Source organism: Cololabis saira, chromosome 11, assembly GCF_033807715.1.
Source record: "Cololabis saira isolate AMF1-May2022 chromosome 11, fColSai1.1, whole genome shotgun sequence".
Classification (NCBI taxonomy): Eukaryota; Metazoa; Chordata; class Actinopteri; order Beloniformes; family Belonidae; genus Cololabis; species Cololabis saira.
Genome location: NC_084597.1, coordinates 26,803,479 through 26,826,893, shown reverse-complemented (window position 1 = coordinate 26,826,893; position 23,415 = coordinate 26,803,479). Strand labels below are relative to the sequence as shown.

The 23,415-nt window shown below is 39.7% G+C and overlaps 2 protein-coding genes across 2 annotated transcripts; both read right to left on the bottom strand.

Annotated features, from left to right (window-relative positions):
- Positions 1–1,259: 1,259 nt before the first annotated feature.
- atp6v0a2a (ATPase H+ transporting V0 subunit a2a) lies at positions 1,260–17,648 on the bottom strand. The gene is made up of 20 exons (XM_061734235.1): positions 16,932–17,648; positions 15,913–15,991; positions 15,613–15,710; positions 14,052–14,189; positions 10,185–10,282; positions 9,969–10,095; positions 9,224–9,306; positions 9,047–9,140; positions 8,746–8,958; positions 6,852–7,002; positions 6,602–6,741; positions 6,354–6,511; positions 6,174–6,264; positions 5,983–6,101; positions 4,432–4,642; positions 4,224–4,343; positions 4,025–4,138; positions 3,616–3,733; positions 3,327–3,498; positions 1,260–2,222 (listed from the first exon to the last, which is right to left on the bottom strand). Exons 1-20 carry the CDS (start codon positions 17,040–17,042, stop codon positions 2,120–2,122), a joined length of 2,538 nt encoding a protein of 845 aa, XP_061590219.1. The 5' UTR covers positions 17,043–17,648; the 3' UTR covers positions 1,260–2,119.
- Positions 17,649–19,752: 2,104 nt separating this feature from the next.
- On the bottom strand, positions 19,753–22,707 carry nfkbil1 (nuclear factor of kappa light polypeptide gene enhancer in B-cells inhibitor-like 1). Its single transcript, XM_061733181.1, has 2 exons — positions 22,629–22,707; positions 19,753–20,691 (listed from the first exon to the last, which is right to left on the bottom strand). The coding sequence occupies exons 1-2, from the start codon at positions 22,705–22,707 to the stop codon at positions 20,126–20,128; spliced, it is 645 nt and encodes a 214-aa protein (XP_061589165.1). The 3' UTR covers positions 19,753–20,125.
- Between the last annotated feature and the right edge of the window lie 708 nt (positions 22,708–23,415).

Genomic DNA, 23,415 nt, shown 5'->3' with positions numbered 1-23,415 from the left:
CAGAGCTATTTCTCAGCTATTGTCCTTGACGTTATCAGACGGCTTGGTACAGTTCTGATACAGGTCCACAGATGTTCTGGGGGGAAGGGGAGGGCTAGTGGGACCAGAGCGTCTTGTTTTCATTCATCCGGGGAGATTGTGACCAGGCTGGCCTTCCAGGCCGTCCTGCAAAGGTCAGATTGTTGAATCAACAATTGCATTTGGGGTCAGGCCAACTACAGTAATTTTCTGTCCACCTTAAGTGTCTGATTCATCAATGGCGACTCCAATCAGACGAATTTGTGGTCAATTCCCACCAAGCCGAGCTTCCAACTTCTCCAAGGTCTTTTCCATAATGAGATCCAAAACCGCAGCTAGCCTACGATTCTGTTCAAGAATTGTGATTTTGCTCCCCCAACGTTTGAGTCTGAGTGTTTACAATTTATCTCTTCAGTTACACCAGGCAGCTCTGAAAGGGCCAAAATAGCTGTCGACGTTTTTCTGAATTTGTTGATATGCCAGGTAACCCCCAGCTCCAAAAAGCAGAAATCGTGTTATCAGAAATCCAATGATGAAGGCATCTTCAACATCCTTGACCGACAGTATAGACAGACACACGATCATCCACATCTTCCAGGAGTCCATCGTGTAGCCTATCCAGCAGCAAATGTCTCGTCGGGGCAAGAGGGCTCCCCTCTGCCCGGTCTTCTCATCGAGAAAATGTGGTCAATTGCGCTGAGAGACCAGCTAACCAATTCCATGATTTTAGAAAGTTTCGGAGGATGTGAAAAGAGAGGCTCCAAAAGAGTGAAGACAGAGAGCAGCAGCAGGGCAGATGGGGAAGGAGCAGGAGAAGAAAAGCATCCGCCTTCGCCGAGAGCAGGAAATAGAGCTTATACACTAAACAGTTCATTCTTTAGTATCTAAATAAATACATTACAAAATTTAAATAGTTTAATTTGTTTCATAGTCTCTGAAAAGTAACATTATTGTTGATAAAGTTAGTATTAAGAAAGTAATATGAGAGTTCCTGTTTCAAATACAGCTAGGAGCCTTTTTGCAAGTTGTCTATGTGTGAGCATGTGTGTGTGGTTGTTTGTCTAAATGTGGCCCTGATTAGCAACATGTCTAGAGTGTATGCCTGCCTTTCACCTGAAGAGAGCTAGGATAGACTTCAGGAGATCCCTGTGAACCTGAATAGGAAAGCGTGGGTATAAATAATAAGTGCATGGATGATTGACATAGCTAATAAAACCACAATGAATGCTTTATTTGCTTGCATTTCTCGAAACCTTTATTTAACACATCAGAATGGTAAAATATTGGACTCTTTTGCGGACGATCATTTAGATAAATACAATGAAATGGTATCAACAAATACAATAAGCAGAATAATCAAAGAAAGAGCAAGAGCTTTTTGACCTATTCTGGAGTATTTGATGCTTTTCTATTGAGTACTGGGTAGGTTACAAGTAAATAAATGCATTAATAAGTAATTGAGCAAACATTTGAATTTTATTTGGCATCATCACAGTCATTAGTGAAAACTTGAAATTGTACAATCATTTCTGCAAAGTGCTTTGTGAAAATACATCTCACAAAAGGTTTGTAATGTTTGTTTTCAAATGATGCCAGCTATTTTTTTTCTTCCATCCCATGAGGGAGAAAAAAAAGTCATCCCCATATCATCATCAGAAATATATCTCTATGGCACTACATTAGGATGCTTTATATGATTTTAATTTGATTTCAAATTGCACTGTATAACTGTTTTAATACAATGTTGTAAAGAATACAAAACTAAGTTACACAGCACAATGCAAATAAAATGTTGAATTTCACCCAGCTGGTTTGACAAGTAGTGCTGAACAATATCTCACTGACAAAAGGAAATAATTAATGGAAGAAAAATTTTACACCTCTGTATTTTCAGAGGTTCGCTGGGTACAGCAGTAAGGCAGTCAGCAGAGTCGATAACATTTAAAAACCATCAAGGTGAAAAACGTTGCTACAAGAATGAGTTTCATTTCTGCGTCTTGAAGGTTTGTTGTCATTATCACAGTGTCTATTGTTCCAGCTCCAAGCATCCTGCCCTGTTATAAAATCCGCACTTCCGAGCATATGCACTACTTAAGAGGGTTTAAAGCAAGCCATCCTGCTCAAAAACGGAGGGCAGAAGGGAGAAGTCAAAGGGCACAAACTTGATGCCAGTCCCATGGTAGAATTTGTTCTGGAACTCCACCCTGAAAATAAACGGTAAAGCAAACAAAAGCATCTCAATGAATGTAAGACTTTTGAAAAGAAGCATTCAGTTAATGCTTAATTAATCTTCATTTATAATCAAACAAATATCAAAATGTAATCAGAGAACATTTTAAACAAAAGTAAACAGGTCCATTCCACAGCAGTCTTAATTATTATTATTATTATTATTATTATTATTATTATTATTATTATTATTATTATAATTAGCGTTAATCCTTTATTATTACATCATAGCAAGTGGAGTGTTTTGCAGCTTCACTTGAACAGCAAATAAAACAATGTGCACCAGACACAGATTTATAAAGGACCCTTCACTGATTTCACAGAGGGAAAAAATATGCAGGGCCACAAATCACGCAGATGCAATTTTTGGTTGTGTCAAGCTGTCTTTTCAGTAGATTCTTGTGAAACTTTTTTCTATTTGTTGTCACTATTTGACCCAGTTTTGGTTGATTTTTGTTCAGCTCTTTTTTCCCTTCCTATTTTGGTAATGTTGCTTCCATTTTGAGACATTCTCTTCTCCTCTTTGTTGTAGTACTTTTGATTTTTCATTAAGTATTTAATTTTTGGCTGTGGTGACCCTTAAAAAGAGAAAAAGACAAAAGAGTTTGCTTTGCTTTAAATCTTTGTTTAATCACTTTGTACCTTTTGTGGGGTTTTGTATTCCCTAAATGTTGCTTAATGTGTAGTTTTGCTTCTCTTAAGTGAACATTTGTCTTTCAATTTATTGTTTTGTTCTTTTGCTCGATATGTGTTGTGTTTTACATCCCAACTTGTGTTTAATTTGCCCCATGTCCAGTTTCGTCCCATCCCCTGTATCTAAAATGTTCATTCAGAAAAGTATCAATGCGACATAATATGAATCCCCAATTTAAGCTTTTTTTTTTTTTTTTTTTTTAGATTTTTAGGCTAAAGTGGCCTGGGCAGAAAGATAAAAAACACAGTAAAGACCACCAGGCCAGGACCTGAACCTCCACATGTGGGGCATTGGCACAACCGTTCAAGGTCGTGCCAACAATTCAAGACCGTTTAAACCGTCACATCACAGTATTTCTTTGAGATTCCCTTAACTTTATACTCACCAATGAAGTCTGAGAGCATGGAGGAACGCCGACAAGCCTTCCATGACCAGAAGGATGGACACGGTGAGGATGGCAAAGAGACCAAACACAGGGACCAAAAAGACTACCCCAACTTTTGTAGTGATCCTGAAACCCAGGCGCATCACCATGGCCCACAGCACCTCTGACAGCTCTAAAAACAAATCACACAGAGACACAGAAAATGAAGTGCTTTAAGTCTAAAAAAAAACTGATGAGTCAGTGGAAGCAGAGAGGCACAGTGTGCACTACTTTTCCAAGCTGCACTTACGAGCATGAGCTAAGCTGAGTGCCCACAGTCGGAGGTAGGACGCGGTGTTAGAAATGCAGCCGAGGCAGTACTCTATAGTATGGATGGCCTGGTGCAGGAGCACATCTGCGAAGTCAAACTGCAAAAAAGTTTAAAGAGAACGTAAGATATCACACTTTCATAATTCATAATGATGAAAATGAAGTTAAAATAAACTGTCTCTCCAGTTTTAATACAGGCTTCAGTGTCTCTGAACATTGCAGCATGTTCACATGACACTGAACTTGCTCCACAGCAGACTCTTTTTGTGTTGTCCTACTTTCTGCTTCCTAATGTGTAAATAGTGTTAAAAATTTCAGGCTGACAGAAACATGAACACATGCAGGACCACAGACAGATTTTCTGATGAAAGAGGTGACTGTGCTCTGACTTTGGGAGGAGCTTCTCTGTTGGTCAGTTCTTCTTGTCCTTCTTCTTCATCATCTTCATAGGATGGTGTGATGGAATTGTCATCTTCACTTACACGCCTAACCCGCTCATAACCCTGGGTTGATACAGAAAAATTACAGTGAACTATCGATAATTAAATAAAAAAAAAAGACAACTGCTGTGCTTTTTAATCAACTTACTCTGCGTCTTCGCAGGCCTTTGCTTCCACGGTACAGCCAGTATAAATAAAGGGGTTTGCCTAGCAGCAGTATAGGGACGGACAGCATAGCTATCACAAGTAGAAATATTTGCAGCCCAGTCTGTGGAATCAAGGTAACAAATATAAAGTCATGGTTTAGCAAGCACCATGAATGCAGCTGGTAAGCAGGTGGTGTTGTCAACAGATACCTGTCCTGGGTAGAGAGGAGCCATATCTTTCCCTTGCATGACAAACATGTTGATGAAGTGGATGAGGATGCTGGGAGCCTGGTTGGAGTCGCGGGCCCCGAATGCCAACCACTTGTAGAAAATCATAAATACCAGATAGCCAAAGAGACAGAGCAGGAAAAGCAGCTCAGGAACGAATAGCAAATAGACGTTAAATTTCTGTCTGAAGTGCCTGAAGGGAGAGAGAAGAGTTTGGGAATGAAGAAAATGATAAGACATGCGCAGAATGATAAGGAGAGTGACAATGTTTTGAGCGATAGATAATAAACAAAGGTGCTAAATGTCATCTTGGCACAGAAGACCATTAAACTTATCACATTTGTACTCAGAAGTCAAAATCTATCTTAGAGTTCAAAGTTGTAAATTTCAACTAGAAAGCACCCTGAGGTCAGAATTCCAACTTTGAAAGACAAGACTGCCAGACATGCTTTTGTTTCTCTCCTGGTGGTAGTTGTTTTAAAATCTTCTATTCCCCTTAATAAACACAATAATAATACTACTACTACTACCACTACTACTACTAATACTACTACTACTACTACTACTACTACTACTAATAATAATAATAATACATTTTATTTATAAACGCCTTTCATGAAACCTAAGGACACTTTACAACAAACAGATAAAACAACAATGGATCGTTGGAGGAACCTCACTCTTTATTTCAGACCAAGGAACATGGATGTTCCATCAGTTTTAAAGTATAATGAAAAATAAATTAATTAATTAAATCAACATCTTTTTAATGACAATTACTAGGGGTGGGCAAAAATATTGATATGGCAATATATCGCGATACTTTTCCAGCCGATTCAATATCGATATTCAAAATTTGAATATCGATTTTTTATTTATTTTTTTATCCCCGATTTATTTCCCATTATATCACCCAGTGCTCCTACCTAAGTGACAGTCCTGGGCATTGCCACTCTCTACCAACCCTGGGAGGGCCCTGCACTGAGCTCAGGTTTTATTTCACGTTTTATTTCATTTTATAATTTATTTTTTATATAACACAATTGCCTGTCCTTAAAAAATGAAAAATAATGGACAGAGGTTTATTTATTTATGGATTTATATCTATACTGACTGATCACTGTGCCTGTCCTTGGTTTTAGTACCCATCTTTCTTGTGTTTATTATCATTTGCCACATAATTAAAGCAACCTCATACTAAATTTAATGTTAATTTAATGTTAATGACTCAGTTTGTCCCATGAATTGTCACTATAATCTGATGAACGTGCAACTCGGATTTTAAGATCCATCACTATCATCTGATGTACATATATACAACTTGGATTTTAAGATGTGTAATGCATTTTTAAATTTTTCGGTGAACTATGTAGAATATAATAATCGGGATATCGCATAATCGGGATATCGCAATGTGTATCGTATCGTGGCTCAAGTATCGTGATGCGTATCGTATCGTGAGGTCCTTCCCAATACCCACCCCTAACAATTACAATAATTATGGAAGAGAAAAGGTGGGCTCTAGTCACTTACAAGTGGTTGAAGACACTCAGCACCACTCCAAAGCTCATGTGAATGACCCCAATGACGACAGACATCTTCATCTTGTATGAATTGAGGAAGGACAGCCGGTTCACCGCCATGTTCCACATCTGGTGAGGCATTAAAAGGTATCTTAGGCAAAATTATTTGAGAATTGTATTGACCTGAGTCTATTTACTTACAGGATCAATGCCAAGTGGGTAAGGTCCATTGAAGACACCACTCACATTAGGGTCCAATGTGAGCAGAGCATTTGTTCGGAGTGTTTTGTTTCTGCAGTATAAAACCACTCGAACACGTCAGAAAGCACTAAATCGCCACGTGCACTTTTATGAGCAAGCATACTTTATGCTGATACTTACGTCCAGTGCTGATTTGTGAACATAGCCTTAACACTCCATGCAGAGCCAAATATATTCAGAGACTTGGAGAAGCAGTCATTGTAAATGAGCCCAGTGTAGATAGAAAAAATCCCCATCATCAGGATGATGTAACGGCCGTGGAAAAATGTTGCCCATATCTGAGACCAACAGGAGCATGACTATGAGATAAAACTAATTTACAATAATCCAACTCTGCTTTATGGTTGAAACCACATACTCATCCCCACCTCATTACTGGATCGTTTTTTCTTCTCCTTTTTCTCTGTCAGCACCATCCACAAGGAAAAGAGACTCATTATCATCCCGTGTCCAAGGTCCCCAAACATCACAGCAAACAGGAAGGGGAATGTGATGATGGTGTAGGGAGCTGCCAAAAAGGGAAATATTACAGTACAAGTTTTTTATACGTTCTCCAAAGTAAACAGAGAGATACTTCAATGTTCCTTTAACAAAAAAAAAACCCAACATAGTTCTTACCTGGGCTTACCTCGCGATAGTCCCCCACCCCATAAGCCTCCACAATGCTCTGAAACCCAGCTGTGAACTTGTTAGTTCTTAGTAGGGTAGGTGGAGTATCAGTGCTTGGGATGCGGTTCACAAACGATGGCACAGTGGCATCACCTTTTCTCTGATGATGAATAGATGTAGCAAAATAAGGAATTACTGTGGATGGGCATGTTCGCAAATATTTACATTAGGCAACATGGGACTGTGAGGTTCTTTTAGAGCATATCATGTAAAAGTAAGTTATTGTTTTTTTGATCATGAGGTTTTTCCTATTTCCAGTCCATTCTTTAAGAAGAATTACAGCTGAAAACAACCAATTTATCCTGTTTTTGATTCAATCAGACACATAATGTACAGCAAAAAAAATGAATCCTATTGATGCAAACTGCATAAAAATACTACAGTTAACCATGAGAAAAGAAGTAACATGAAAGTGACCCAGGATAGGGAATCACCCACAAAACTGATGCAAGTTTTCATACAATGGAAAACAATAAGATCCGACCTAGTACAAAGGTTTGATCTTAATAGTTTTAATTTTAATATCTTACTCTAATATAAAATCAATTATTATGTAATTAAAGTAAGTAAGTAAGTAAATCAGTAAATTGCTAAGTGTATTTGGTATTTCAGCTCCTAAAAAAATTAAACTTTACTGGCAGCAAGGTCAGTGATTTAGTGTCGTGGAGTCTGGTTTACTGATTGAAAACCTAAACTATATCAACACAGCTTTAAAAAAAAAAAAAACTGGGTTAAAAGGTTTTCTGTGAGAAGACAGAATGTGAAGTGTCATAAAATGCATCAATCAATTACATTAAAAGTGTGGTGTATGCTTTTTAGGCTAGGCAGTGAAACCCTTTATGTCCATCTGCCCCCCTTTGCCTGAATCATAAAAAAAGAAAAATCCAATCTCACTTCCCTACTAACATTCAATCAGAAGAACTGTTCAAATTCAAAAACTTTCAAATATTCACAAATGTTTGAAGAAAGCTCAGAAGTTGTCTTTTGTTTTCTCAAACACAACTGCAGCTACTTTTACCAAAGCTCGTTAAAGTTTAAACAAACTGCCGTGTGTTTAAAAGGTGTGTTTAAAATTGCAGACGGGGAGGCAGTTCGGAAGTAATCCACCATTTGATGTGTTGTTTGAATTCACTATAAAAGGTAATTTACTGTCAAGATAAACATGCTGTCAGACACTTTTCATCGGATAGCATCCTGTCAAAAACAAATGCTGACATGGGTGAAGCCTAACTGCACTCTCTAAAGTCATCCCATTGATTTGACAGACAGTGATTTTACCTCCTTGCACATGGAAACTTACAGGTCAACTGCTACAATAATCAGTTACCTAGAGTTACTGTGTGACTTTGTTCTACCCGAACACTTTGTAACTGAACTAACAAGATATGAGATACCGTGTCTTCCCTCTCGCATAAGAAAGATGTAATTTGATATAAATGTATGCTGCTTAGTAATATTCTCATATTCACAAAGATAATGTCTGCTCTTGAATGATTTCCCCTCGAAGTTCACAGGTAGACATAGAAACAAAGGTTTTTCAGAAGGTACATTGTGCCAAAAGCCACTTATTTCTTTTGAAATATGTTCACTTTTCAAGAGGGTTTATTATATTATTCTGTTCATTTAAATCATTATTCTTTCCTTTAGTAGAAACAACACCCTTGTCATAGCTGATTTGAATACACAAGACAGTGAACTTAGAAAGAGATGTTTCTGTTTTTAGCTTGACTAGTTATCAGAATTATTCTCGTTGGTGTGCTTATGGAAGAGATTATCTCTTCCATAATTATTATTTACAGTTTTCCAAAAGATGAGAGTCATATTTTGACAACATCCTACTCACCGACCCCTCCTCTAGCGCTCCTCTCAGGTTTGCTAAGTCACTGACGGGACACCAAACCTCAGCGATCAGACACTTGTTGGTAACATCAAAGCTGCAGAGGTTAAGGATGTGATAGATGGCCTTCATCTTCTTCACCTGGAGAACCCAGGTGTATGCTGACTCTGAGGCCTTCAGCAGAACCTGCCTCAAGTAGTCCTCAGTGCGATGAAGCACCTGCAAGATAAAACCATTACTAAAAACCCACTGAGACTCTGTGTGCTTGCTGCGTCCTCCTGTGTAAGCCAATGTGCTTCAGCCCTACATTGTTAAGATCTTGGATGCGTGTTCTTAAGCTGTCCAACACATCTGCGCGCTCTTCATCATTCTCGGGGTGAGGATATATGTGACAGTGGTAACTAAGGGTGACAAAGACACTTATAATGAAGGGGAATACATTAAGCACTTAACTGTAAAATCATACAATGAAGGTATTTTTTACCAATCGCAGATTTTTTGAACTTTCTGTCCAATCTGGTCTCCCCAGAATGAGATGAGGAATACAACACTTTTGCTTATTTCACCCTGAAATCACATGGTTCAGTAAAGTTGTCATGAAACTTCATAAGCAGTAGGAATGGGCGATATTTTACCGTTCACGATATACCGTAAAAAAAAATCCTCACGATAAGAATTTGTTATCTCGAGGTAAAAACGATAAATTCCCGTTGATGATGTTTTTGTGTAAAGCTGATTTTTGGATGGATGGATGGATGGATGGAAGGAAGGAAGGAAGGAAGGAAGGAAGGAAGGAAGGAAGGAAGGAAGGAAGGAAGGAAGGAAGGAAGGAAGGAAGGAAGGAAGGAAGGAAGGAAGGAAGGAAGGAAGGAAGGAAGGGAGAAAAGAGGGAGGAAGGAAGGAAGAAAGAAAGAAAGAAAGAAAGAAAGAAAGAAAGAAAGAAAGAAAGAAAGAAAGAAAGAAAGAAAGAAAGAAAGAAAGAAAGAAAGAAAGAAAGGATGAAAAATTCCTGTTGACGTTTTTGTGTAACAAACATGGTGCATCTGAGAGCGAGATAGATTTATAGTTAAAAAGGTGGAGTTGAATTGGTATTTTTTTATCATCATTTTTATTGTAATCGGGATAAATGCCAGAAATTATCGTGATACATTTTTTAGTCCATACCGCCCATCCCTAATAAGCAGTCATAAAATGTTGGGGAAAAAAAAGACTTTTACACTTCAACTCACAGTGTCAAGATCAGTAAGGCTTTCGTCCACCTCTGCGTAGCTGAGGATGGTGTAACCTTTACACACTCGCCACAACATGCGTTCAAAGGCCTCAACTTTCACCCTCTGGATGAGTCCTGAAACAAAGCTGCACCCAGAAGAAATCAGATAAGGTCTATGATGTGTTTTCTAAACATACTATGAAGTCCAAGCATTGTAGCTGATACTGCAACGTACCCCAGCTTGGCTCCAAGTCTTTGCATACCAGTGCATCCAGTGACTGAGTCTGTGTCCATAGTGGGGAACTCTTCGTACTGGGGACCGAGAGCCTCATGCTAGTTATAAAAAAGAACATGTTTCATAAACAACTGCCACTAACCATTCCTTGCATGGCTCTACTACACAAATATGATGCAACTGACCCATAAAGGGACTGTAATGTTTATCAAGCCAACTGCCTGTCCCACACAGACATAACTGTTGCAGTGGTCACAGCGGGGATGAGTCAGGTGGTGCTTGTAATGTGACCGTGTCATTAATTAAAGCCAGCATCAGTCCTGGCTCTGTCAGCGAGGGAAATTAAGCATGCCAGGGAGTAGAAAACAACTAACAAGGTGAGGGGAGGCGTCTCAGGAAACACACCGAGAGAATAGGACCAGAAAATGCAGTATACATGACAAGTGATGAGGAAAAACGAGCAGCCAAACAGCAAAAACATATAGGCGGGTGCAGATATGAAAAAAAAGCACCTTACCCCAAAAAAATTGCAACAAAAGGTTTTTCAACAGTTTTCTGTAGCATTAGGTGTCCTTAATAACATACTAAAAGTCTGCCAAAGTCTGACCACTAGAAAGGTGTCATTTTCAATATGGCGTCCCAGATGGTCAAAATCACCCTAAAATGTGTATAGCTCCTTTATTATATACCCTAGACAAGTAATTTTGGTGTCTAATCCTATGTTTATGAGGCCTGGGAATCCACTGGTCTTGTCCAAACTGCAGAGATACACTTACATAATTATGAAATCCAATATTTTGTATCTTTGTAACTACTGGATGATAATCCCCAGTTTGAGTCAATGGTGGACGAGGCAGGAGAAATGTATTCATCTTTAGCAGTAAAAGAAAATACATTGGACAGTGCTCTAGGGTCGGAGATATTGGGACAAATCAAAGACAAGATTGATGAAAAGAAGGCAGAACTTAGCGGAAAGTCAAAAACCAGTCAGCTGTGGATAAGCTACCAGAAAATGCTGCAGACAGCACGAACTCTGATTAAAGCTGATCGCACAGGATCTTGGTTGTTGCACTTACGTGCAATCTTGGACTGCCTGCCAATATTCGCTGCAGCTGGGCACTATAATTATCTTAAATCAGCATATTTATATGTCTAAGAAATGAGCCAACTTGAAACAACACACCCTGATGTACATGACACATTTTCCAGGGGGTTCCATGTTATACGCCGCAGCAACCAATTCTGGGCAGGACTTAGCTCTGACCTTGTCATTGATCAGACCTTGATGCGGTCTTTGAAGGGCAGTGGAGGCTTGACTCATGGAAGTGGAATGACGGAGGAAATGCGTGCATTGTGGACCATGTCCACACCCATCATGTCCGAGTACAACGATGCCATGCAGGAATTCAATGAGCTGACCTACACGACCAGTGAGCAACACAAGGAATCGACAGAGGCAAGGATCAAAAGAGATCATGCTGACCTGGAGAGAATGAAGGAAAAACTTTCCTTTTGCAAACCATTCTCTCAAGAACCACCTTTGAGAAACATTGTTACCGGTGTTGTCGCCAAACCTGATGTCAATGTTCATGAGTTTGAGTCTGTTGGGAATGAGATCATTGGGAAAATGGTTGGGAAACCAGTTTTTGGAATCTCATTCAAACGCAATGACAGGGCAAAAACTCTTGCAGATGATTGCAGCATCAAAATCACCCAAGACCGAACCATTGATCCTGCTCTGTTGTTCCAACGTTTTCTGATTATGTCAAAAACAGGACAACTTTCTCTTGAAGATGTCATGGGCTATGAGCTCAGTCCATTCCCTGCAGCACTGTTCGAAGCCAAAGAAATCTTCCGTAAAGCCAACAAGCCCCAACTGGCACAGGCTGTCGCTGAATTTACAGGCAAGAAGTCAAAGAAAAGTGTCCTGGATTCTATCCCACCAACTGAACAGTATGTCCTTGATGGTGGCTCCCTGATTCATTGCTTGCCATGGAAGAGGGGTGACAGTTATGGTGCCATTGCACAGTCATATGCAGACTTTACGATAAAGCATTATGATAAAGCATTATGATAAAGCATTATGATAAAGCAACTGTTGTCTTTGATGGTTATAGTGAAGGTCCTTCTATCAAAGACAATACACATCAGCGGCGCGGGCAACATGCACACCCGGTTATTAGCTTGGATGCAAATACTGAGTTTGTGGGAAGAAAGGATGACTTCCTATCCAGATCCAGTAACAAACAAGGGCTTATTCTTCTTGTCACTGAGGAACTGCAGAAGAAGGGCTGTACTGTCATCAATGCACCAGGGGATGCAGATGTGGACATTATCAAGGCTGGAGTACAAGCGTCACAACATCAGCCCACAAGGGGAGAAGAATATACAGATTTACTTGTTCTTCTTCTCTACTATGGTGAGACGAGCAATAGAGGCCTTTATTTTCGTTCAGATAAGTCAAAAGTACCCAAGGTGTATGACATCAGCGAGATGCAAAAGGTCCTGGGTAAAGACTTGTGTTGTCAAGTTGATGTTTGTTCATGCCATCACAGGCTGTGATACAACATCACGCATTTTTGGTGTTGGGAAGAAAACTGCTTTCCAGAAACTTGTGAATGGGGAAACGACCATCCAGGCATGTGCGAAGGGATTTGCACTACCAAAGCAAGCAAAAGCTGCCATAGAGGACCTTGGGAGCAAGGCGATGGCAGTCATGTTTGGTGGCAAGAATACCGATGCACTTGCATCTTTGCGCTACAATCTTCTCAGCAAGAAAATTGTGTCTGCGAAGGCATTTGTTACCCCAGAACATCTCCCTCTTACAGAGTCCTCAACGACATATCATTGCCAAAGAGTTTATTACCAGATCATGGTGTGGACTGAAATGGATAGTGATATGAATCCTGTTGATTGGGGATGGAAATTGGAGGACAATCGTTTTCTGCCAGTTATGACAAAAAAAGCTGCTGCCCCAGAGAGCCTCTTGCAGATGGTCCACTGTAATTGCACAACTGCTTGCCGTACACAACGTTGTAGTTGTAGAAGATATGGACTGCCCTGCATGCCTGCCTGTGGATCATGCCAAGTGGAAAATTGTGAGAATCCACATAATCAAGCATTATGGGAGGAAGAGTGTGATGATGACTAATTGTTATTCCGGAGTGGAAAAAAGGAAATGAAAAAATATAAGTAAGACGGTAAAAAAAATCACAAAAAACACACAAAAAAACAAAAAAGAAAAAAAAAACACAAAAAAACTAAAAAAATAAATAAAAATAAAATAAAAAAGGGGCTAGCGGTACTGAGCCTTCACGTTGCAGCCCTGTTTAGACTAATTTCACAGTACCACGTAGTAATAATTGATTTATTCCTCATTAGTATAAAAATTAATCTCCAGAAATCACCAGAATGTGAATAGAGAGAAACCTCATTTCCCCATGCATTGTGACATCTTTTTTTATGGCATGTGGAAAAAGGAGATTATGTTTGAAATGTTTTTCTTTGTTTTTTTTTCATGTCTATGTACTGCATATTTCATTACATATTCGCTTATAGTCAATTGTTTTTATACATAATTGTACTTCAATCACTTCACTATGATTTGTATATGCTTATTTTAATTCTAGATAATCAAATCATGGGGTTAGACACCAAGATTGCTTGTCTAGGATGAATAATGAGGGAATAATGGTATTTTTAGAGACTGGCGGCGGCCATTTTGAAAATCGGACCTTTCTAGTGGTCAGACTTTGGCAGACTTTTGATATGTTATTAAGTACACCTGATACTACAATAAACCATTGAGAAACCTTTTGTTGCAATTTTTTTGGGGTCAAACCATAACTGCACCCGCCTAATACTCACTCTGGAGCGGCTGTGTATGAAGGTCCGCGTGATCTTCAGCATGTGTGTGTACTCAGTGAGCTCCAGCAGGTTCCGCTGCAGTTTTTCTTTGTTCTTTGCCACCTCACTGAGCTCCATCTCCAGCCTCTGTAGCTGTTCCTGGAAATCACAGTCAACACTAGCCTCAGTTTGAGTTCAGGAGCAGGATAATTCATTCATGTGACTTTGGAAGTCAAGTAAAAACAGGGCCATGTTACAGATGCCAGAGTATGGTCACAGCTCCACAGTATGAACTCTAGACTAGTGCCATTTACAGTGGCATGCAAACATTTGGGACAATCTCTTTTTTACTCTTCAAATGTTACTACCCATACACTCAGCAGTACATCTTGCACTCTGAAATTAGAATTATCAATAGTCACAAACCAGAGAAGGGTTTTAAGAAGACATCTTTGATTTTCCAGGTAGCTATTTTCTCAGTATGTGATGCAATTAAGAAATTACAGTTCACCAAAACAGTAAAGGTTTGGAGAACTAAGAAAATGTAGAAATAATTGTTTGTTTGCTTGAAAAACAAATCTAATTAATGCAAAAGACAACAAAAGACAGCAGATGAATCAGCGTAGAGAGATGGCACCGTTTGCAGAAACTCATGTGAAAATGTCAATCTCAATATAAAGGTTATCAAGAACAAAACAGTTTCATTATTTTATGAAAATGAAACCACTTTTAGAAAGGGTTTATGGACAGTTTACAATAGGCTTAGATAGTAACCCCCCCCCCCCAAAAGTAGCCTAGCCTTGATTGTTGGAAATGGAATGGAAATAACACATATGTGAATGATAAATGACAAGGAATGCCTATGAAACATCAGCATTGATGAGGATGAGTCGTCTCATTGAAAAACCAAAATCCAGAACATACTGGCAGACGGAGAACAGAAAGTAAGCACTGATGTTAGTAACACAGACAAGTGAAAGACAGGTGGGATCACTATTTGGCAAGTGCATCGCCACCACTCCTCTTTTTAACTCTTGGCTTACTAATCAGTATTTTGTACCTAATCATATGCTGTTAATAACCTTTATAATCATAATCTTGTGGCACAGTAGTACCAAAAAAACGAACAAAAAATTGTCAAACATGGGTGGATTGAGCATGTTTTGGACATGTTCATCAGTCAGTCTTGTTGGAAACATTTCACTGAAAGTGGGAGTCATTCATTTAGTTTAATGCCTACAAATCATTGCTGTGAAAATCACATTGGCTGTAAAACAACTGAAGATTAAAAATGAAGCATCTGATTAGAACGCCTCCCCAGGGAGGTGTTTCAAGGCTCCAGGCCAGACTCAGGACATGCTGCAGAGATGACATCTCTCGGACGTGCTTCGAAGCGCCTGTGTATTTCCCTGGAAGAGAGGAGGCGGGCTGGTAGGGGCGTCTGTGTCTCTCTGCTTAGGCTGCTGCCCCCAAGATATTGTCAAACATAAACCTGAACAATATTATCTGTTCAGTACAGATATGAAAGCACAAAGTTAAAGACAAAAAGGAGCAAACATTATGGGCACTTCTGAACACCTACCATGATCTCAAGGACTTGTCTGGGTGGAGGAGCAAGTGGGCTTTCATCTTCCTCTGGAATAGCTATTTTAGCCTTCTGGATTTCTCTCAGAAGGTAGCCTGTTACAAAGAAATAGCTGATAGTGCGGTATCTTCTAATTACAACATAATTCAGACTGAACTGCATGAAATCCCTGTCTCTGAGGGACCATTTTAGAAAATGTAACCAGCAAAGGGATACATTGCTACAATGCAGATGATTAATTATCAAGGTGTTATGCTCGGGCTACACCCACATCCAAGGTGGCGGATGCTGTCTTACCCAGAATCCTCTCCATCTCCTCACATCTCTTGATTTCGCTGACAAAACGCCGCTGGAATGAGCTGACACTGGGGTTGAGCTGAAACCAGAGGAGCATCATAAGTCAGGTGGCTGCTGCCAATTCATGTCCAAAAGGGAAAACAAGTGGCAGGATTTAACAGCCTTTAAGTAGTTCTGATATTGTTATGTTTTCAGCATTTTTTTAAATTAAGAGAAACAAATTATAATTTAAGAAGGCTGTGGGTCTTTGAAAGATGTCGTGTGAGGACTAATGTTAAATATAGATGTGTTTGATTTTTGGGAGTCAAATTATGGAATCAACTTAGTGATGAACTGAAACTGAGTAAATCCCTGTTGAATTTTAAAAAAATATTGAAAAGTAAAATAATTAAGGATTACAATGCTAAATGATTGGAGTATAATTTGGTTAAGCAGAACAATTTAAAGGGAAATTTCTCTTTTTGTTTCTTTTCATATTGCAGATAATCTGGGTTTTCTGTTGGGAAGTACAGGGTAGGCAAATATAAGCTTTGGCTTCAGCCTATTCCTTTTTCGGTTACAGAGTTTATTATTTTTTGTGTGAAACTGATGAGTGTAAACTTGTATGAAAGTGTTTTGTCATTTACACACACACACACACACACACACACACACACACACACACACACACACACACACACACACACACACACACACACACACACACACACACAGTTTGAATTGCAAATAATGTAATGTAACCGAAATAAACAATTCATTCATTCATTCATTCATATGTACTCTTAATGAATAATATGAAGTCAGTTTTTATCTTTCAAGCAGATATTTAACATTTCAGCATTATTGTCCAGGTGAATAGATGTATGGATGGAGGGATAGCCCATTCACCCCCTCCATTAAAAAAAAAAAAAAATGTAAAAATGCATGGGCGCCTGGCAAAGAAGGGGATAACATTAATTCATTGTCTTTTTTTAATAGAAAAACTCGTATTTCTGTGGCGAATTAGGCTCTCTACTTACATCTCGGAACTCGACCAGCCCCAGCTCTCCCAGCTCACTGATGCAGTCATATTCAGAGCCGGACTGCAGAAACAATTGCGCCAAGCACATCTCCTCACTCCGAAACACCATCTTTATCCACCAGACAGACTGCGCTCCTCCTGATAATCTGTGTATCCCAATGAACCTGGACGACGAGCCGTTCACTCCAAACCAGAGCAGCACATCACAGGATTCAATCAAACCACCTCTTTATCCAATTAACTTTCCCCTCGAGGATTATTATTGTCTATTTTTAAAAATAACGCTTTCCAGAGGGGTAATTGTCCTCATTGTCGGTCAGTGGGCGTCGCGCCGGGTTTATTTCCCACAGTCTGGAGTCTCCTGGTGTCTATTGAATAAAGCGTTTGAACACAAAGAGAAAGCCCTCAGTGATGCTGCTTTTCCGTGGAGCCGCCGGAGAGAAAGGCGTCATCCTGTCGGAGCTTTACCTTTACACCTGTCAGTGCGGCGCACAACACACGATGGCTATGCGTCGAGGGGAAATAAACGACCGACATGCACGCTAGAAAATAAATCATCAACCCGCCGTGTAGACAAGTCTGCCTAAAAGCAGTCTGCACGTTATAAATAAGCCCCAGTCAGAAATAGGCTACGGCCTTTATTCGCTCTTCGTCGCCCAGCAATTGACACAGATTGCGTCCGCGTGTTGCCAGATCTTGTCGCGTCCACGGAAAACGACTGGGTTTTTCTTCATTTAGAGCGGCGATAATTTAACCTGTGGCCATTTAGATACTCATTTTACAGCAAACAATCGAGTTAACCAAATGTTGCATATATCCAGTACTGGAGTTGAGGGGGGATGAGGGGGGGATGGCATCCCCCCTGAAATAAAAACGGTCAAAATCATCCCCCCTCTAAAACTGCTACCCCCCCTTTCCATCCCTTATTTCATTTCCTCAAGGAATGTCGTTTTACTGCTATTTCAAAATTTAGAGTCATCACCAGAAAAATAACACCAGAAAAATAACTTATTTGACAATTTTCACCTGTTTCAAGTAAATTTTCACTTGAAATAAGTAGGAAAATCTGCCAGTGGGACAAGATTTATCTTCTCATTACAAGCAAAAAAATCTTGTTCCACTGGCAGATTTTTCTACTTATTTCAAGTGAAAATCTACTTGAAACAGGTGAAAATTGTTGTTTTTTCCAGTGATGAGTCTTGTTTTAAGTGTAATGAGATTTTTTTTACTAAAATGAGACATTTTAACTAGAAATAAGACAAATATTCTTGTTAAGATTGTGAGTTTTTGCAGTGATCCATTTTACTTATCCTGTGAAGGACAGTCATATTGATAAGTTCAGAAAAGTGTTTTTTATTGTTGTGTTTTGATGTATTTGATGTAAGCCCAGTGGATATTTAAAGCTTACATAATGCTGCATTTAACTGCTGCTATGTCATTCCTGCAGTATTTCTGCAGGTGTTTTGGTCACTGCTATTATTTGTAATATATTATATTATTTGTAATCAGCACAAATTATCTGTCCCCATATGATAAAATCCACCATCCCCCCTGATTTCTTTTTTACAACTCGAGTACTTATACCACATGAAAAATGTAAATTACACTATAGCAGCATATGCCAAACAATACTTGTATACGACTGATTTAGTGTGACCAAAACTAGAATGAAGTGCTACGGATTTTTACAGAGCTCTCTTCTACTGTTTACAACCGGGGCAGCCATCTTGGAATGGTAACTCGCTCGGGGGTGGTGAAGACTGCTCTCCCACTTTCCCAGTGGGAAATCCCACTTCAAGGGGCGTTCCAGTTGAAAATTCCGACTGGGAACTAGGAAATCCCCACTTCCGAGGACAAATGGAACGCGGCATTAGAGCGGCGATAATTTAACCTGTGGCCATTTAGATACTCATTTTACAGCAAACAGTCGAGTTAACAAATGTTGCGTATATCTGTCCATAAATAGGTTTGTTTGACGTAATTCGACCCATGCCCATCACTTAATCATTTATAGGTATCGTTAAGTATTCAACGTTTCTTAACATGTTCATGAACTGAGGATACGAGAGTTTAGTGGCCCAAGCAGGTGAAATATAAAACCATGTTATAAAAATGAGGGCATTTGCGGCACGTATTCATCTTGACTCACGTAGTTTACACGTTTTTTCACACATCACATCCTTTTTGTGACGCAGAGAAGGGAAAAAAGTAATTTATGACGAAACCGAAACGGTACAGATAGATTAAAGAAGCAACCAGGAGATAATTGAGGAATATCGACTGTTAATGTTTCTACTCACTTTAGAGTTGAACATTTGTAACCAATTAATTTGCAGAAATATGATTATGTCCCTAGTTTGCTTTAATTAACTCATGTGTGTTAATGATTGTATGTTTTCTTATTTGGACTAAAACTCGTTAAAATATAGCCTATATATGTTAGTGTATTAGCAACTCAGTTACCCTTTTTCTTGTTTTTAAATTAAGCGCGAATGGCATCCTTGTTTTCTCTTTATGGGGATTAACTTGCAAACCTGGCAACCACCGCATCTTTTTATTCTGTTTCATCCGTGAAAAAAGGCCGAACATCTTCTGTTCTTTGTGAAAAAAATCTTCAAATTTAAATGTGATTTTGGTGTTTTGTTTATTTTAAGGCAATCGGATTAAAACATCACTTGGGATAACTTATTTTGATGTTGCAATAAAGGCGTAACAGCATGTTTTTTTTAGTAGACATGACTCAACACAAAGGCCACCCATGGTTTTATATTTGTTTCTTTTTTTTAATAAATATAAAAAATTAAATTTTTTCACTCAGCTTTTAAGAACCAAGAACCACACTCTAGATGAATTTCTTGGAAATAGTTAATCAGAATCAGATTATTCTAAAGAAATGTATGACAACATCTCTAATTCAAATGAATCAGAATTTGTTTACACAAGTGTTAAAAGATAGTGAAACAACACTTGGAATAAATGGGTTAGTAGGAGAGGAAGAACATGTCATCAAGATCCAGCAACGTGGATGCAACAGTAGACAAACAGTAAAATAAACAAACACACTTAGGTAATAAACACAGTTTTGACGGGATCAGCTGTCTGGCTCACAACGTAAAACTAAACTAGTTAAATATGTTAACTATGCTGGGCCTCAGACCTAGACCTCAGAATCTAAATTAAGTCTTTCCATGTTCAACACAGGGCTGTGGCCCGACACTTCTGAGCCAGTTTGTTAAGCTCCTGAGACAGAGCTGTGACTGTGTCCAGGATGTGCCGTTTGTCCTTCTCCAATAACCGAGCTTCACAACGTTGGGCAAATTTATCTGGATGCCAAAGCACTTGCTGCTTCCTTAGAGCTTTGCGAAACAACCACACATATTTTCGATCCAGGCCGTGCAGCATCACATCCACCATCTCCTGAACTGTGCCTCTCGGAGCTGGCCAGGGGATGTCACTGTAGCTCAGCTTTGTGTTCTCTGATGAGGAAGAACCATTAAAAGTAGCAGCACACTTCTCATCATACTGACGTTTCCTTCCCTGCAGAGTTTCTTCATCTTTACGTGCTGCTCTTTGCAGTCGTTCATGCAGCTCCTTATGGCTTTCCTTTTCCTGTTCTCGCCTTTTCAACTTTTTCAATCTCGAAAACGATGCAAGTCTTTGAGCTTCAGCGTGTTTCTTTTCAAAGTATTCTTTTTTGATACGATCAGCCCGGTCTCCAAACCCTTCATCATCCTCATCAACAGGGAGAAAATCATCAGCTGTGGAAACAGAATGTGGCAGTGTTAAAATCAAATGTAAATCAAATGTAAAGAAGAATTTTAGAATTTACCATCATATACAAAAGTTTCAAAAAATGAATCCTCGCACTCGACAAACAGCTTCTCCTGCCATCCCCTCTCTGTTGGACGGTTGGTGTTGTCTGCAGTCTGTTGAAATGTATAGAGAACAGTTCGTTTTATTTAAATATTTTTTTTTTAAATATTTTTTTATCCCGGTTTTCTCCCCCATTTTATCACCCAGTGCTCCTACCTACTGACAGTCCTGGGCATTGCCATCCTCTACCGACCCTGAGAGGGCCCTGCACTGAGGGTGCGTAGCTGCCAGCATATGGCACCTGAGCGTGGCTACACAGTGGCAATGGAACTTATGCAGGAACACTTTGGAAATCACTACAAAATCGCAAGTGCATATATGGAAAAGGCTTTGGCCTGGCAAACAATAAAGTCTGAGGACGTCAAAGCTCTACAAGCCTACTCTTTGTTCTTGTGTGGATGCTGCAATGCAATGGAGGAGCTCCAGTACATGTGGGAGCTGGATATGCCAGTGAATATGAGAGCCATTATGTCAAAGCTGCCATTCAAATTAAGGGAGCAATGGAGAACCTTAGCTCATGACATAATGGAGAACAACCAAAGAGCTCACTTCAAGGATCTGGTAATATTTATTGAGTGTTGTGTCAGAATTCTTTCTGATCCTCTGTTTGGGGAGATACAGGATCCAATATCTGGTGTTGCTGAGATAAAGACCATCGCCGGGTGTAAATCACAACTCACAGTAACATCTATGGAAGTGCCTTAAGGAGTTAAAATGCCACCGATATCAGACTTGGGGAAGGCTGATAGAGCTGGATGCCTTTGCTGTGCTCGTAGCCACTCTTTGGAAGAGTGCAAACAGTTCAAGGGAAAGAAACACAAGGAAAAAATTCAGTTTCTGAAAGGAAAGGGGGTTTGCTTTGCATGCTTAGGTGTTGGTCATATGAGTCGTGAGTGTGAGAGACGCTTAACATGCAAGGTATGTGGTCAAACTCACCCCACTGTGTTTCACATCAGAAAACAACCAGCTCAGGATACGTTGGATGCATCTAGCCAGACAACATTACTCAAAACATGTGGACATACAGGGGCCGGTAAGGACCGGTGTGTTTTGTCCATTCTCCCGGTGAAGGTTAAAAGTGCAAAGGGAAATCAGATCATAAAAACCTATGGACCCAGGTAGTTCAGTCACGTTCTGCTCAGAGCATTTAATGCGGAAGCTGAATGTCACAGGCAGAAGAACCAACTTCCTGTTGAGCACAATGGGGCAAAAAACTGTTGTTCCAGCCTACTCATTGGCTGGTTTGGAGGTATCTGATCTGGACAGCAATAACTTTCATGGTCTCCCAGAAGTTCTCACCCAGATGAAAATGCCAGTCACTATTGATAACATGGTGACATCAGAAGAACTGGCAAAATGGCCATATTTGTCCAAGGTGAACATCCCAAGCATAAAAGCAAATGTCGACCTGTTAATTGGAACCAACGCTCCCAAGATACTGGAACCTTGGGAGGTTATTAACAGTTGCGGGAAAGACCCATATGCCATCAAGACAGTGCTGGGATGGGTTGATAATGGTCCACTGAATGGAACCAGTGGTGCTGCGGAGGCGGAGCTTCCCTTGGCTATGGTGAACAGGATCTCTGTGTGTAAACTCGAAGAAATGCTGGGTGAACAGTATAACCATGAGTTTAATGACAAGATCACAAAGGAGAAAATTATGGTCTTGTGGTGTCACTCCAGCTCTGTTTGGGGCCATTAAAGCTTCAGGACATACTTTTTGGAGAGGCACGACCATATCATCGTGAGCCTGGAGAAAACAGCAGTTAAAACAACGTGCATCAACAACCTGCAGCTGTTATCAAAGCCCCGTTTTGCTCACCAGCTTCTCCGTGTTTGAGCGCCCTGCTCGCCGCTACGTGCAGCACCGTGTCTCCTCCGCGGTTCCTCGGGGAGCACATTGGCCCCGTTAGTCCATGGGCCAGAGCCCAAAATTTCACTTGTCAGTACCACTCAAGGTGACCAAACTTGCTTATAATTTTTGAAAATATCCATGTCTACAGATGATATTTTGGTACGATAACCCTTCCTGAGTGGCAGCTGTATCATAGTTATCAGCTCATGAAGTTACCCATCCCCTTCAGAACATTACACTTTAGATGCTGCTGCATATCCTGGTTTAGACTCATGTTCAGGATATCTGTCAATGTTTCACAATATTGTCTTTGGTATCATTTTAAAGGGGACCTTTAAAGCATTCATTCAAGCTAAGATGTGATACATTTCCTGAATCCTTATGGTCCTATGAGTATTCCAGTTTTTGTATTGTGTGTCTCTGTTGTTCCTAGATGACACAGGGATAAAATATAGTATATCATTGTGTAAAAATGTGTGTTGTTTATAGTTTAAAGAGCTGCAGTGACCTCTATATTGGTCAGAAAGATTCACATCCTAGCTTGAATGAATGCTTAAAATGATACCAAAGACAATATTGTAAAACATTGACAGATATCCTGTACACGAGTCTAAACCAGGATATGCAGCAGCAGCTAATATATAATGTTCTGAAGGGGGTGGTAACTTCATGAGCTGATAACTATGATACAGCTGCCACTCAGGAAGGGTTATCATACCAAAATATACCGCGGTGAAGTTAGTTTTACGTTGGA

Bases quoted from the DNA above. Each gene is read 5' to 3' on its own strand.
- atp6v0a2a (XM_061734235.1), bottom strand. From the start codon at position 17,042: ATGGTGTTTCGGAGTGAGGAGATGTGCTTGGCGCAATTGTTTCTGCAG. The intron at 15,711-15,912 runs GTAAGACAGCAT...TCTTTGTAACAG, and splicing joins GGAGATGGAGAGGATTCTGG to GCTACCTTCTGAGAGAAATC. The intron at 7,003-8,745 runs GTGAGTAGGATG...ATTCATCATCAG, and splicing joins GAGCGCTAGAGGAGGGGTCG to AGAAAAGGTGATGCCACTGT.
- nfkbil1 (XM_061733181.1), bottom strand. From the start codon at position 22,707: ATGTGCTCCCCGAGGAACCGCGGAGGAGACACGGTGCTGCACGTAGCG. The intron at 20,692-22,628 runs GTGAGCAAAACG...CTGTTTCCACAG, and splicing joins GCTCAAACACGGAGAAGCTG to CTGATGATTTTCTCCCTGTT.